Source organism: Cheilinus undulatus, linkage group 11 (assembly GCF_018320785.1).
Source record: "Cheilinus undulatus linkage group 11, ASM1832078v1, whole genome shotgun sequence".
In the NCBI taxonomy this organism is placed as follows: Eukaryota; Metazoa; Chordata; class Actinopteri; order Labriformes; family Labridae; genus Cheilinus; species Cheilinus undulatus.
In genome coordinates, this window is record NC_054875.1 from 17,900,206 (window position 1) to 17,915,628 (window position 15,423).

Genomic DNA, 15,423 nt, shown 5'->3' on the forward strand with positions numbered 1-15,423 from the left:
TTTTCACAAGTTTACTGCAACTATATTCCAACATATCTAGTGTGTTAAGACAAAAACTTCTTTCACTCTACAGGTTCTTTAATTTGTGTACCTTATCTTTGTAGTGAGTTTAGTCATCCAGAGAAGGATAAACCGTTTGTGTTGACTGCTCTTTGCAATTTCTGCTGCTTGACTTTAAGACGTAAGGATCAATGTGAAATTCTGATGAGGGAAATAAGCTATGGCTGTGAATGTAGCACAGCCAGCTCTGCTTGCATTGCTATATATACATCCCATAGGACTACAATGTGTGATCCACTCTATTTTACAGACCTACCCCTAAATTCTCACCAGAACAACCAAGAAGAGTAGTTTACAATTAAGAGTGAAGTACAGTGCCTACCCTGTCCTAGGAACAAAATGTAGCCCAAATCTGCATGATGGCATCAGAAGGGATTGAGAAGTGGGGGTACTAGAAACTTAAAAGTATTAATGGGTTTATTCCGTATACCTGTGTTTACCCTGCACTACACCAAGGGTTTAAGGCAATAAACAAGACACACTTAGCTGTCAAAAAGGAATTTTGTCTCAGACTTCTGTCTTCAATCAACACAATAGTACATTATGAACAAAATGTGCCACACTCTGCCCTGTGCCATACTATCTTTATATTAGGCTGGTGTTTGGGGATTTAAAAAGATAAGATAAATAAATGAATAAATAAACAGCTGTTTGCACTGGCACACTCAAAAAAAATCCCTGAAAGCTCTGCACATGCAGTTCTCTCTCTAATATCTCACTCCAAACTTTTCTGGAAAGTTGGCAGCCCTGAGTATTAATTACAACAAATCTTGGTAAAACAGAGGAAAAATTAGAAGCAAAAACAAAATTAGGAACATTTGGCAGGAAAAATGGTATAATGATATAAAAGGAAGAGACTTATTTTCAATTAATCATCTAGTTGGAAAAAAAAGATGTAGGGGGAAAATAGGGGAAAGGAGACAATAGTGACAAGACTGAGATAAGGACTTTCAGGGTTGAATAAAACATTGTTTGTAATGGGAAAACATGAAAATGGTAGATATGATACTTGTGGAGAAGAAGAAAATGTGAAACTTTTTTTATGGAATGTAAAACATAGAATAAAGAAAGAGAGAGGTTGAAGAAGACTATAGAAGGAAACAAAGAAATATTTAGTATTAGTGAAATGTTTAATAAACCAAAAGAAAATAAGATCATGAAATTTATATTTGAGTTTTTAAGGAATACAGGATTGTTGAAAAGAATATGATAAAGGGTTTTTTTCTGTAAGCCTATGCAGTAATCATTACAGACCAAAGGGTGGCGGTCATGCACTGACTAGTTTGCTACTGCCGTTAAACAAAAAAGAAGAAGAAGAAGAGGGGAGAACAAGAGGAGGAGGAGGAAGAAGAAGGAGAAGAAGAGAGCGGAAGTGACGTTGAGCGGTGGAGCGAAAATTTGAATCGGTATCGACACATCTGGTAGGAACAATATACGGTTTATTTGACTCTGATTTTGGATTGCGGACTTTGGTTTTGGTAAACAGTTGGTTATAAGGAGTGGAATGCGTAGGTTTCGGCCGACGGCCTGTACAGACCAGGTAAGACGAGATTTGTGCACTACACCTTGTGGCTAGCCAAACAGCTGTTTGGTGGTGAAGAGGAGATGGTGGAAACGCCATCTGGGCATTTAAATTAGGGAAAACCGGGAAGGTTTTCCCGACCAGAGTGGCCAGAGTTGGGGGAGGTGGTGGGTTATGATGAATACTGTTGTGACTCACTAGTGTGTAGTTTGCGTGAAATGGAGTGTGGTGAAGGGAGAGGAGAAGGGAGTGAGGGGAGAGTGAGGAACTGGGTTACTGATCACCAAGGAAAGGGGACAAAAAGGATCAGGAAATCCAACAGTGACAGGTCTGATAGTGAGGGAGAGGGCTATGAGCAGCAGAAGAATAACAAGCCAGATAAATGGGCCATCATAAGATTCAATAGAAAAGGACAAGAATCTATGAAGAAAATTAATCCATTCATGCTAACTACATCTCTGGCAAACAAGATCGGAGAAATATTGTACGCCAAAGTCCTTAATGATGGAAATCTACTGGTGAGATTTGTGGATGAAGAGCAGCTTGAGAAAGCTCTCAATTTAAAGGAGATAGAAAAAACTAAAGTGGAGAGCACGAGGAGGGTTGGAGCTCAAAAAGAAGGAGGGTGTAAAGGGGTCATCACAGGTGTGCTGCTGGCAGTTAGTATGGAGGAACTTAAGAAAAATATCAGAGGAGCCAAAGTGAAAAGTGTGCTGAGAATGAAAACAACAAGGGATGGAGCAAAAAAGGACAGTGAAACAGTACTGATTGAGTTTGAAGGAAATGTTGTGCTAAGCAAGGTGTTCCTGGGCTTCATGAGCTACCCTACGAGGGTGTATGCGCCAAAACCACTTAGGTGCTTTAAATTTCAAAGATTTGGACACACGGCTAAAGTCTATAAGAATCAAAGGAGATGTACTCGCTGTGGGGGAGACCATGAATACGGGAAGTGTGGTGATGGAGTGCAACCAAAGGGCTGTAACTGTGGTGGGGCTCATAGTGTGGCTTATGAGGGATGTGACTTCATGAAAAGGGAAAATGAAATTCAGAAAGTAAGAGTGGAGAGAAAGCTCTCTTATGCAGAGGCAGCAAGAGTAACAAGGGAAAAGAAAGAGACAGGAGCAGGGTGCCGAGTGTTACAAAAGAAATCCAAAAATGAGCTATAAATTGACAAAAAAGCCCTTGTAACTTTCATTGCAGGAGTGATAAACAGCACTGCTGAAGTTAAGTCAAAAAATGTGAAAATTCAGCTGATAGTCAAGGCAGCAGTAAATCACTTAGGACTTGTAGGACTGACATGGAAAGAAGTGATGGAAAACCTCACTAATCAGTCCAGCCAGGAAACACCATGTATTGGTTAATATTGATTATGGTCTTTCTTTTGCAGTGGAATGCACGGAGCTTGCTGGCAAATGGCCAGGAGTTCAAGCATTTCATCCAAGAATTGAAAGAAAAACCTGACATTGTGTGCATCCAGGAGTCCTGGTTAAAACCTAGTTTGGATTTTGTTGTGCACGGCCATGTAACACATCGATGAGATAGAAATCTAGGGGGAGGAGAAGGATGTGTAACGCTCATAAAACAAGGAATACTGAGTAGAGTGCTGGAGAAAGGAGAGGAGCTGGAGTATATAGCTGTGGAGATATGTAATAAAGATGAAGAGCTGGTTGTAATCAACTACTACAACCCATATAAAAGGTTAAACTTGGACAGTTTGCTGGAAATACAAGGCCAAAACACATCTAAAAAGGTTTGGTGTGCGGATTTCAATGCTCATAGTACCAAATGGGGAGCATTACAGTCAGACTCAAATGTTAAAGTAATTGAAGAACTGATGGATAATAATGATCTAGTCTGTATGAATGATGGAAGGGGCACTAGGATTAATATAACAATGGGTGCAGTGTCAGCATTAGATATCACACTTCTGTCTAACTCTTTGACTGGAATCAGCTCCTGGAAAGTTCTTCAAACAACAATGGGTAGCGATCATTATCCAGTGGCGTATTATGTGGGAGAGAAAGTGGAAGGAAAACAAGGCAGTGGAGTTAAAAAAATGGAGATTGAAAAGGCTGACTGGGGCGAGTTCCAAAGACTGAGTGAGGAGAAGATATCAGCAGCTGACAGGTCAGATGATGTGGATGAGCTAAACAACCAGATAACATCAACAATCATTACAGCAGCAGAAAAATCTATTCCCAGGAGTAAAGGAAGGAGTGAGAGGAAGCTGGTGCCATGGTGGACAGAGGAATGTCGTCAGGCTGTAAAGCAAAGAAACAGGGCATTAAGATTGGTTAAAAGAAGTCACAACATGCAGAATTTAATTTTGTATAAAAAGGCACAAGCAGTGGTGCGGAGAACAGTAAGACAAGCCAAGAGAGAAAGCTGGAGGAACTTTTGCTGCTCAATTGGAAGAACGACACTGGTAGGAGAGGTATGGGGAATGATAAGGAGAATGGGAGGAGACAGGAGAGGGTGGGAATATCCCGTCATGATAGATGAGGGTAAAACAGCGGTGACAGATAAAGAGAAAGCAGAAATAATGGTCAAGGCCTTTGCAAAGATACACAGCTCAGAAAACTTGTCTGAAGAAGGTAACAGAAGAAGAGGAAAGACATTAAGCCAGCACCCAGAGGCATTAGACAGGAGAGAAGGTGACAATGGCGTTTTGGATGAACCATTTACACTGGAAGAGATGCTGAGGGCAATTAACAAATCCAAACCAACTTCTCCAGGGAAAGATCAAGTAAGCTACAGTATGCTGAAGCACTTAGGAGAGAAAAATCTCAAGAGACTTTTAGAGCTCTATAACAAAGTGTGGGAACAGGGCCGACTACCAGCAGTGTGGAAAGAAGCAGTGGTCATTCCAATAAGAAAACCAGGAAAAGATCCAGTAAAACCTTCAAGCTACAGGCCAATAGCACTGACCTCAAACATATGCTAAGTAATTGAAAGAATCATAACAGAAAGGTTCACCTACCAGCTGGAGAAGGCAGGCAAGATAGCAATCCATCAGAGTGGCTTTAGAAGAGAAAGGAGTACAATGGATCCAATAATATGGCTAGAAACAGAAATAAGAAAGGCCCAAGTAAACAAAGAGACAGTTATCATAGTATTTTTTGATATTGAAAAAGCATCTGATATGATGTGGAAGGAAGGCCTGCTTATAAAACTGTTTAAGATAGGAGTAGGAGGGAGAGCTTTTAACTGGGTTAAAGACTTTCTGTTTGGAAGGAAAATTCAAGTGAGAATCGGGACAGTCATGTCAACTCAATATGTGGTGGGGAATGGCACGCCTCAGGGGAGTGTGATCAGCCCGTTGCTGTTCAGTGTAAGCATTAACAATGTGTTTTCAAAACTGCAAATAGACATAGGCAGGTCACTGTTTGCTGATGATGGAGCCTTGTGGAAAAGAGGCAGAAACATTGAGCATGTTATTGGGAAACTTCAAAGAGCTACTGATCAAATGACTGAATGGGGCTATGACTGGGGATGCAAGTTTTCAACAGAAAAAACTAAAACAGTGTTCTTTACCAAGAAGAAAATCAGAGAAGATGCCAGGTTAAAAATGTATGGGGAACAGTTGGAAAGGGTGCCAGAATTTAAATTCCTTGGGGTCGTGTTCGATGAACGGTTAACATGGTCAGGCCATGTTACCAGGATAGAGAAAAAGTGCAAGAAAGTCATAAATGTGATGCATTGTGTAGCAGGAAGAGACTGGGGAGCAAGCTGCAACTCACTCCAAAGAGTTTATGTTGCACTGATACGATCAGTGCTGGACTATGGTAGTGTGGCATATGGGTCAGCAGCTAAGAGCCATTTAAGGAAGCTAGATGTCATACAGGCACAAGCATTACGGATCTGTAGTGGAGCTTTTAAGACATCACCAATTCTTGCAATACAGATAGAGAATGGGAGAAATTCCACTGGAGTTATGGAGAAAGCAGCTGATGGCTAATTATCGGGTGAATTTGAAGGGACATAGAGCCAATCATCCAACAAAAGAAGCGCTACAGGACAGCTGGGAGAATGGGAAGAGCTCCAGTGAGCATTTTGCCAAAGTAGGCAATAAAATAGTGAGGGAGATGTTAATTGAAGGACTACAAATAAGCCCACCAGTGGTGTACCCTGAAGAGGCTCCATGGAGACGAATGTGTCCGAGAGTTGACGTATCGCTGCTTGAAATGAAAAGGCAGGGAGGAAAACAGTGGACCTACCGAGTGCGTTCAGCTATCTTATAAATCAAGAATATAATGACTTTGTACAGGTGTTCACGGACGGAGCGAAAAATCCAGACACGGGTGTAACAGGATTTGGAGTGGCAGTACCAGGAAAAGGAGTGGGCATATAAGAACAGGTGATGGGTTAGGGGTGTACACAGTAGGGATGATGGCGATGTTGGTGGCATTAAAATGGGTGGAAATAACATCACAAAAGAAGACAGTCATATGCTCAGATTCTGCGTCAGTTCTGGAGAGTATCACATCATTCCACTCAGATAGCAGACAAGACATTCTATATCAGGTTCTGCACACAGTCACAAGAATACACAGCAAGGGGGGGCAGGTCACATTCCTTTGGGTGCCAGCACATGTAGGGGTGCAAGGGAATGAAAAGGCGGACAAATTGGCAAAGAGGGCACTGAGGGCAAGCAGGGTTGAAATGCAAGTGAGCATTAGCAAGACAGAATTAAAAAGTGTGATTAAGGGGAAAATGAATCAGATTTGGCATAGCATGTGGGACAGAGAGAACAGAGGGAGGCACCTGTATCAGATTCAGCAAAAGGTCAGAGCTTCAAGGATCGGTGGTAAAAGCAGGAGAGTAGAGGTGGTGATGACAAGGCTAAGGATAGGACACTGTGCCTTAAACAAAACATTGAAATTGCTTGAGAAGCATGATACTGGCTTGTGTGAGGAGTGTCAGGAAGAGGAGTCAATAGAACATGTTATTCTGAGGTGCAGGAGGTATGATGCACAAAGGGCGGTGATGAGGAAGGAGCTGATGGGAGTAGGAATGAAGGAAATAACACTAAAAGGATTACTGAGTACGGTGAAAGGACACATCAAAAGAAACTGTTAGAATATTTAAGGGGCACAGGGTTGGTTAATAGGATATGAGGGAAGGCGGGATGGAAACAATTAAGAGCTAGTATTATTGTAGGTGTAATGTATGTATTTTTATTTGGGGTAGTCAAGTTGCTTTATTTATTTTGAAGAAAGAAGGATATTTCTGTTCTTGATTTTATTGAATCCATGATCAGAGCCTAAACTCCGCAGTGAAAGGGGGCGGTAATGCACCAAAGTGATGGATGCCAACCGCCGTAAAACCGAAAAAGAAGAAGAAGACGACGAAGAAGACGGAGACTTCCTTCCTCCCTTGAAAGCGCAAGTCAGAGCCACTGCTACAATGGCAAAGCTAATGTTGTTGTGCCTGACATCTTTTGTTTTATACATAAGTATGTTATTCACAGTCGACGCTGTTTTCGAGGATCAAGTAGGAAAATTCGACTGGTAAGAGTCATACGGATGAGATCGAACACGTTAGCTATAAGAGCTGTATTCTAACGTGGAAATGCTAGATAATGCTACCTATCAGCCACTAGCTGCAACCCAGTGTCTTGGAAAGGACTCGAGGTGATAAAACAAAATTATCATTATACAAGAAGATGCATAAATTCCATTCCTGCGTTATATAGTATGACGTTACGGTAATGTTTGTTTGTTCAAAATTCTGACTTGCCATTAAGAGAGCAGCTGACCACCTCGTTAAAAGTCGTGTTACTGGAGTTAAAAGTACTGACATACTTATAACCCAACTATAACAATAACCGTCGTTATCTTTTAATCCTGTTGAGTCCCTTTTCTCTGTGTTGTTATTCACAGGAGACAGCAGTATGTTGGAAAGGTACGCTTTTCTCGTTTTGATTCACAAGTGCAATCTACCAAAAAGGTACTTCTGGCGACAGAGAATAATGTTTTTGCTGCACTAAATACAAGGACTGGAGATCTCTGTGAGTATTTTTAATAGTCAGAGATTTCACGCAGTGATTCACCACTTGGTTAATTTACTTATTCTTATATTTATTGCCACGTGTTTTATAGTCTGGAGACATGTAGATAAAACTGGACCTGAGGGCAAGATTGATGCTCTTCTACATCATGGACAAGGTGATTGTGCCAGTTACATTGAGAGTTTAAAGTTACCCTATAGGAATTAAACTAACTAAAACATTTCTTCCAATTAGATGCTGTGCTGGTAGTTGGTAATGGCCGCCTGCTGCGCTCCTGGGACATAAATATCGGTGGTTTGAACTGGGAGGTTGTGCTAGACTCTGGGAGGTAGGTTACCTCCTTAACTGGAAGATTTTCAGTGTACAATTTAGATTTTGTCAGATGTTAAAATTTTCCGTTTTTTCATTTTAGTTTCCAGTCAGCATGTTTAGTTGGACAACAAGACAACACAAAGTATGTGGCTGTTCTGAAGGAAACTGCTATCTCTCTTCATTACATTTCTAATGGTCATCAAAAATGGAGTGAGAGTCTACCAGAAAGGCAAGTAATATTTTGCATGATTTGGTCAATACACATCTTCACAAATCTAATACACAGTTAATATCTAAACACTTACAACATAAGCCAGTCTAACTGAGCAGTACATCACTAAAAGCATTAAATTTCCTCTCCAAACATGATTGCAGACATATAAGAATACTTTTTTCTACTATAATTTGTTTCACAAGATTTTGTAACAAATAGAAAATGCACTTTGTGTTTACTTTAAGTATCAGTGAGTTGATCAACTGACTTATGGTTCCAGATAAAAACAAGTTATCTGTTGAAACTTGAAAAATAAACCAGACTTTATCCTTTAACTGTACTGTTTGAAAGAATATTTTTGGAGACCCAGCATGAATCACAATGAGAAAGAAATTGGTAACAATGAAAAAAAATCTTTCTTTTAAAGGGGCTCTATGTAAGATTTTTGCTTTAAAACTTCCCACTTTTGAGTATATAATGGCGTGTACTTTATCCTGATGTGAAGAATGAGGCTCTCTATGTCTTCCTTGTTTGCCTGTATAAACCTGTGGAGTCATTTCTCTGTGAAGAACTCTGGCCGAATTTTCCGCGAAATCTCAACGGAAGTGACATCAAGTACTAAGTAATGCGCACACCCTGTTGCTCTGTTTATACCTGACAATGGCGTGTTGAATGGAGAAGGCTGCTTCTGTAAGTAAACGACCGAGTAGCTCAGCCCAAACACCCACACAAACTCCACGAAAACATAAAAAACTAAGACAGTTCTGTCTGCTGAAGCCTGTCAAGCTAAAAGAGAGTGTAACCGATGCAGGGGGAAATGGAGGATAAATATCGATGGGGCGTTTGAGAAATAGAGGGAGCTACGCTCGGCGCTCGGGATAAATACCAATCCAGAGATGACTGTCTTTCTGTGGAAAAGGTAAAGCATCACTCTGGACCATGAAATACAATGTAGTGTTTTATGTTGTATAAACCATATGCTACATCACATTAGCTTGCTTACAAAGATGCTATCCAAACAACGAGAATGTCACGTTACTCATTTAGTGTTTTCCGGATAATATTTCATCTTTTTCTTGTTCCCTGTCACTGGACTCAACTTACTGAGTTTATGTTTTGATACTTAGTTTGTAAAATATCTTAAACACATAATGTCAGCTATCTAAAATCCGTGATCAAGGCACCATTATCAGACCTCAGCAATGTTAGCCCTTTTGCTTCTGCTCTAAAACGCATCCCATTCAATACACATCACACGTTACACATGTAAAAAGACAATTAAATTGGTCAGTGCTGCACTAAGTAGCTAAGTTGTTCATTCATAGAAATGGTCACGAAAATACCGTCTTTTTTTAAAAGCCTTTGTGCCGTGTCCACACTAGAGGTTCAAATATGCTTTATTCATTTTTAGTTGGTGAAACTTTTAAGTGTTACTTCACTTACCTCCTCTGTATACACGATGCCGGTAAATCACCTTGGTCTGCGTGTGTATCAGCTGATAAACCGGAGGCTTGTTCATGAGCAAGGAGCGTGCCGTCGTGGACGACAAACACAATATTGTTGTAGTTCGCCGAATGGCCGGCGGTGTCGCTACACTGATATTTTTCTTAATCTTGCATAGAGCCCCTTTAACCAGCAGAAACCTCATAGTCTGCAGCAATTAAAATATAATGTCTGAAACACCGCCAATGTCTTGAAACAGAAATAATGTAATATAGAATAAATAATATTACTAAGATCTTAAGTATTTTGATTGACATGTAGACAAGTGACAGCCCTGTAGTTAGTCAAAATTCATTCCCGTGAATGAATGGAGTGTGTTCAACAACTATTACACCAGGCTTTAAAAAGATGGCACAGTAATAAAGCACTATTTAGCAGAAAACATACCTTAGGGGGGCAAAGGGGGCAAAAATTTTAACCTAAGTTAGTGTAACATTAATTGTATGATTGTGTGTCTTTTTCATGCTACAGTGAAATGGTGGATTACCAGGCAGTGTATTCTGGTGGAAATGGTGAAGTGCTCATTTTGGGAATTGTTCCTCACTCCCATGTCACTATTGTTGCTTACAATTTGGAGGATGGAGAGATAATCAAGCAGGTTGTCCTAATTTATACAAAATGCATCATTCTATTAAAAAAAAATTATAATACCTCCTGTTATATTTCTGGATTAGACTGTTGAAATTAAACATATTTTCTTGTATTGTGTCCAGATCTCAGTTGAAGCTCCGTGGCTGTCCAACATACAGTCCAGCTGTGTAGTAGTTGACAAGGGGATGTTGGTGTGCGTGGACTCTCCATCTGTGTCCTTGTACATGCTTGACTTGCATTTGCAGTCACAGATGACCCAGATCCCCTTGCAGGTACAAACATACACAGTTTTTCCTTGTTCATATTTTTTCTCTTTGGAAAAGCATTGTATCTTTTTCTGTGTGTAACCATCTGTTGCTTTTTTTTTTTAGCCCCTGGGACTTGAACTTGCCCCTGGTTTCAACCCAGTACTGGTTTCTACCCAGCCTAACCCAGCCCGGCAGCCACATTCAGAGTTTTTCCTTCAGCTTGCACCAGACCACTATTTGCTTCTCCAGCTCAACAATGGGCAGATAGTAACACTGAGAGATTTCAAGCCAGTATGGGCCTTTTTTCTTCCGCTTGTCTTAGCAATTTAATCTAAATATTATATTGCCTGTTTTGTTCCCCAGTCACCTTGTATGCAGACTTAGAATGTAAATCTCAAATAGCTTTCATGCCAGAATCAGAGTCACAGTTTAAGTGTATAAATTTTAAAATTGGCACTTGTTTGAAGCTCTTTTTATTTCCAAAATGCATTTTAATAACAGTTGTTATAGTGGTTAAATTTCAGTGTGTCATAGTTAGATGAAATAACTGTAAATGTACTAAACAGCTTGTTGGAAAAAATATTCGTTTCCAAATCTAGGCAATGCTTGTTGGATTTGCAACCACTGGAGAGAAGACTGTTGCAGCTGTCATGTCGCCCAAGAATAAAACTGTGAGTCAAAGGGAAATCACACCTTCAGTTCTAAGTTGTTAGCCATTGTGCCCTGAATGCTATGGCATATATTGCAGAAACTTACTCCTCCAATCTACTCAGGTCTTAACTGTTTCATGTTATGCCTAATGTTTGAACAGGAACATCTTAACATTATATCTGTTTCTCCTTCAGGCTTGCACTATCAATCTGTTTAGTGCAGAAACTGGACGCAGACTTCTTGACACAACGCTTATTTTTAATATGGCTCCTAACAGTGGGAAAGCAGAAAAGGTGAGTCTAATTTCTTCCCTTTGTGTATTTACCCTGATTGACATAAAAGTTTTGCATTTATTTTACCCTCAGTAGTAGGGGTGTAATGGTATTTGTATTTGTCCTGTACTGTCACGGTACGGCCACCACGGTTCGGTGCATGCAGTAATACGACGAATACGTCTGAGTGAGTATTAAAAAACCTAAGTTCTCACTGCAATCCAGGTGGCGGCAATGAGCCTTAAAGCTGCCAGCAACTGTCATTACAGAAGAAGGAGCAGTTCCAAAAACAAACTAAGAAGAGTGATGGCGTGTGTGGAGTTAGAAGAGCCGCCGGCTTCATTTAAATCACCCGTATAGCAATGGTGATCTGGCTGTATTTATCATATTAACCTTACCTTCAGCTATCAGCCTCAGAGGAGTGAGAGAGGGACTCTGCAGCTGTGTCATAGGTAAAGTTATCTTCAGATATCAAACAGCTTAAACCTCTTTATCCTCCAAGATGGGCTGTGAAAAGTTCTTCCAAACTTTGTAGTAGGTCCCATTGGTTAAAAAAGTAGTCCAGTGCTGAAGTCCATGTTGAAATTGGCAAAAAAGATGCTAATTTGCATACTTCACAAACTAACTTGCGGTTGTGTGATGATGCGTTCAAGTTAGCTGGGAAATTTTAGTGTTTAAAGAATGGGTATGAATATGTCATTATATCAATAAAAATAACCTAGTTATTAAAAAATGTGTTTATTAATATTTTTAATCATTGAAGAACTTTTGGAGGGAGGTTGTAGCATTATTTTAATATAAATCTAATTTATTCAGCCTATTTATTTTAATAAAATTTAATTTAAAAAATTAAAATTAAAATTTATTTATCTGCTTCAATCACCGTACCTAAAACGTACTGAACCATGACTTCAAAACCGAGGTACGTACTGAAACGAAATTTTTCTGTACCGTTACACCCCTACTCAGTAGGGAAAAAACATAAAACAGACTAGTCTTGTTAACAAATGTGACTTTGCATATCATAAGGATATTGGCAAATTTCATACATGAAGTGTTTGCCTTTTTTATTCTGTCTTACAGCTGTATGTACAGGCATTCCTCAAGAAAGATGATTCTGTTGGCTACAGAGTCATGGTGCTGACAGAAGATCACACACTCACTTTCATTCAACAGCCAGGTATTTTAAATCATTTCAGAGTCCGGCCTAATGTCATAAATTTATATTAGAAGCAGATGCTTGTATTTGTGTTGATACTACATTAATATCTTCTGTCTTGGTCTTTCATTTTGATTATGAAGGTGCAACTCTTGAAATATCTGGCAAGATTCAGTTAAATTTTAAAAACAGGACAACAAATAAAAATCAGAGGAAGAACATGCACATCAGTGGATAGGGTGCAGGATCCAAAAGCAGAATAGAAAGCAAGGAGAGAAGGTCTGCACACCAAGGAGCTCCCATATTAGGCTTTTATTAGCATTTAAAACAGAGTGACGTTTTGAGCCTACATGCTCTTCTTCAGACTTGTGCCAGCACAAGTCTTAGAAACAGGACAACAGAAATGCCACCCAAAAATTTAAGTTTGTTCAAATGAACTGACTGGATAAACTTGTTATTGTCCTGTGACAGCCACAAATAAAATTGTAATGATACATTTGTGTTATTGAGAAGAAATTGAACAGATATAAACATAAGTGAATCCTAACTGAATTGTTAACATTAATTTTTAACTAAGGGCGCACTCACACTAGACCATCCGTACCGTGCCTAGGCCCGTTTCAGCCTAAAGTCTGGTACGTATGGCCAGTGTGAGTGCAATCGTTCCATGCTTTGGCGCGGCATGTTTTGCAGCCCTGACTCAGTTGGACAAGGTGGGCCTAAGCACGGCACGGATGCAAATGAAGGAGCACAAGCGCGGGAATGTGACGTAGCGTGAAGTAACAACAAGAGGACCTGCCTCAGAGAGCCCACCAGGGAGCAGCTGCATGCTGGAGACAGCAGGATCCCAGTCCAGTCCACATTTCTGACCAGTTTCAAACAAAGTCAGGCTTTAACGACTGTGAGGGGATTTTTGTTATGTGAAATAAAGCTTCTTCCCTTGATTGAGTCACAAACAGCAGCTCACAGGATAACAAACACCTTTCATCCTCCGTGCTTAAAGGAGAGTGCCAAATACGCGGACAAGTGTGTGCCGGGGTTAATCACATGGCTGATTTAACTATCATCCACTGAATTAACTTGCCTCTAATTCGATTTAATGTTATCAGGAAGTGAAATTGTGATCTTGATGGCTGACCTTTGAGCGAAACATCGTTTATTAATCCTAAGGCATTTTCACCTCCAGCTCTCATCAGATGGTTAAAATTGCTCTAGTCACAGTAAAAACAACTTTTAACTGAACACTTAATCCTGCTCTGGACACATGAGAGCTTGTTTGGTGCATCAGGCATCCAGGATTACACTGAGAAAATGTACAGTTCGTGGTGCATAAAGGTAAACTCTCCGCTATAAACTGCCTTTTCTCTCTCTCTCCTTACTGGGCTCTGTATAGTTAATGTAGCTTCCAGGTCAGGGGAAATCATTCTGGTGTCAGATAAGGTATCGTATAAATCTGTAACTATTTTACAGCCTAAAAAACAACACTTATGCATACTGAGTCATCAACGGTGGACGCTTTGTGTAATGATGTCAGCGCGTGATGTATCCGTGCCCAGGCCTGGATGCATTGAGCAGTCTGAGTGCGGGTCAAAGGGAGGACAGGGAAGGGGGTGAAATGGTCTTCAGCACGGTTAGAATACGGCACGGTACGGATGGCCTAGTGTGAGTACACCCAAAGTGTTTGCTTGAGGTATGTAGAGATCACATGGGGTTTATAGCCAACAGGGAAAATGGCTTCAAGGGTTGCAAGCAGGAGTCCAAACTTCACTTAATTCAATTTGTAGATCCAATTCACCTTTTAAAAGTGCAAAGGCCTGGTGAAGCATCGTATTTTGTGTATATCACTTTTAATCAAAATAAAACTCTACCAACATCTGACAACCATGTGTAGAAGACGCTGTTATTATTGTGTCCAGTAATTCTAGTAAGTTTTTCAAGCATGGTGAGGAGTTGTAATATTGTCATTATTGGAAAACATCACCATGAACTGTAAACTGTCCTGGGGTTTGGAAGATGGAATGAATGATAGCAGAACAATAATGAGTATTGTTTTCCAGGACGTGTATTGTGGACAAGAGAGGAAGCCCTCTCAGATGTGGTGACGATGGAAATGGTGGATCTTCCTCTGACAGGAACGCAGGCTGAGCTGGAAGGAGAGTTTGGCAAAAAGTCTGGTAAATGTCAAACCTGTATACCTTTATTGACTTATTTTAGGGTATGAATTAATATTCAGTGTTTTATCCATGATTTTAGTTTTAGTTTTATATCACCCTGTAGTAGACTTTACTGTAAAGGTTAAACAAGTCATGAAAGTTGAATTGATGTTTTGGTGTGTTCACTTAGTTGGTGCTTGCTTCACCTGTTCTTGTTTTTTGTGCTGTTTAATTGCTGCACTTGGACTCAGCCATCCAAGGTAATACTCAGCTGTTTATCAACAAAATTTGATTAATACCTCTTAAGGTTATTTGAGGGAGCCTCCCCATATTCCCCGAACCTTTCTTGAATGTGAATTTAATCAATCAAAGGCAAATAAGCAGTTTATATATGTTTAATTAGATGGCCTGATGTCAATGGTGCTCAAGAGGCTCTCCTCCCAGCTAATCTTGCTGCAGGCCTGGATTGCCCACCTTTGGAAGCTCTTCTATGATGCACGGAAGCCTCGCAGTCAAGTAAAAAATGATGTGACCATTGAGAACCTCTCCAGAGATGAGTTCAACTTGCAGAAAATGATGGTTATGGTTACTGCATCTGGGAAGGTACAGGATTTTTCTCTATCTTTTGTCAGTGTCTTTTTTGAACATTGAAATAAAGGGGCTTCTTAAACTAAATAAAACACAAATACACAGCCATAATACCACTATTAATATCTTTGTACGACTAA

The 15,423-nt window shown here is 40.1% G+C and overlaps 1 protein-coding gene across 3 annotated transcripts in view; it reads left to right on the top strand.

The window, feature by feature from the left end:
* The first annotated feature begins 6,934 nt into the window (after positions 1 to 6,934).
* emc1 (ER membrane protein complex subunit 1) overlaps positions 6,935 to 15,423 on the top strand; it is a 37,668-nt gene continuing 29,179 nt past the window's right edge. The window contains exons 1-14 of one of the 3 annotated variants that reach the window (XM_041799867.1): positions 6,935 to 7,092; positions 7,465 to 7,592; positions 7,684 to 7,749; positions 7,827 to 7,920; positions 8,005 to 8,133; positions 10,093 to 10,219; positions 10,335 to 10,484; positions 10,584 to 10,751; positions 11,060 to 11,131; positions 11,306 to 11,404; positions 12,467 to 12,563; positions 14,600 to 14,716; positions 14,947 to 14,955; positions 15,099 to 15,298. In XM_041799867.1, the coding sequence (XP_041655801.1) occupies positions 6,989 to 7,092; positions 7,465 to 7,592; positions 7,684 to 7,749; positions 7,827 to 7,920; positions 8,005 to 8,133; positions 10,093 to 10,219; positions 10,335 to 10,484; positions 10,584 to 10,751; positions 11,060 to 11,131; positions 11,306 to 11,404; positions 12,467 to 12,563; positions 14,600 to 14,716; positions 14,947 to 14,955; positions 15,099 to 15,298 (1,560 nt within the window). In that variant the 5' untranslated portion in view covers positions 6,935 to 6,988. Of the gene's footprint in view, positions 7,093 to 7,464; positions 7,593 to 7,683; positions 7,750 to 7,826; positions 7,921 to 8,004; positions 8,134 to 8,911; positions 9,038 to 10,092; positions 10,220 to 10,334; positions 10,485 to 10,583; positions 10,752 to 11,059; positions 11,132 to 11,305; positions 11,405 to 12,466; positions 12,564 to 14,599; positions 14,717 to 14,946; positions 14,956 to 15,098; positions 15,299 to 15,423 lie in introns of those variants that run through there. The other 2 variants (XM_041799868.1, XM_041799869.1) reach the window with 2 other exon arrangements.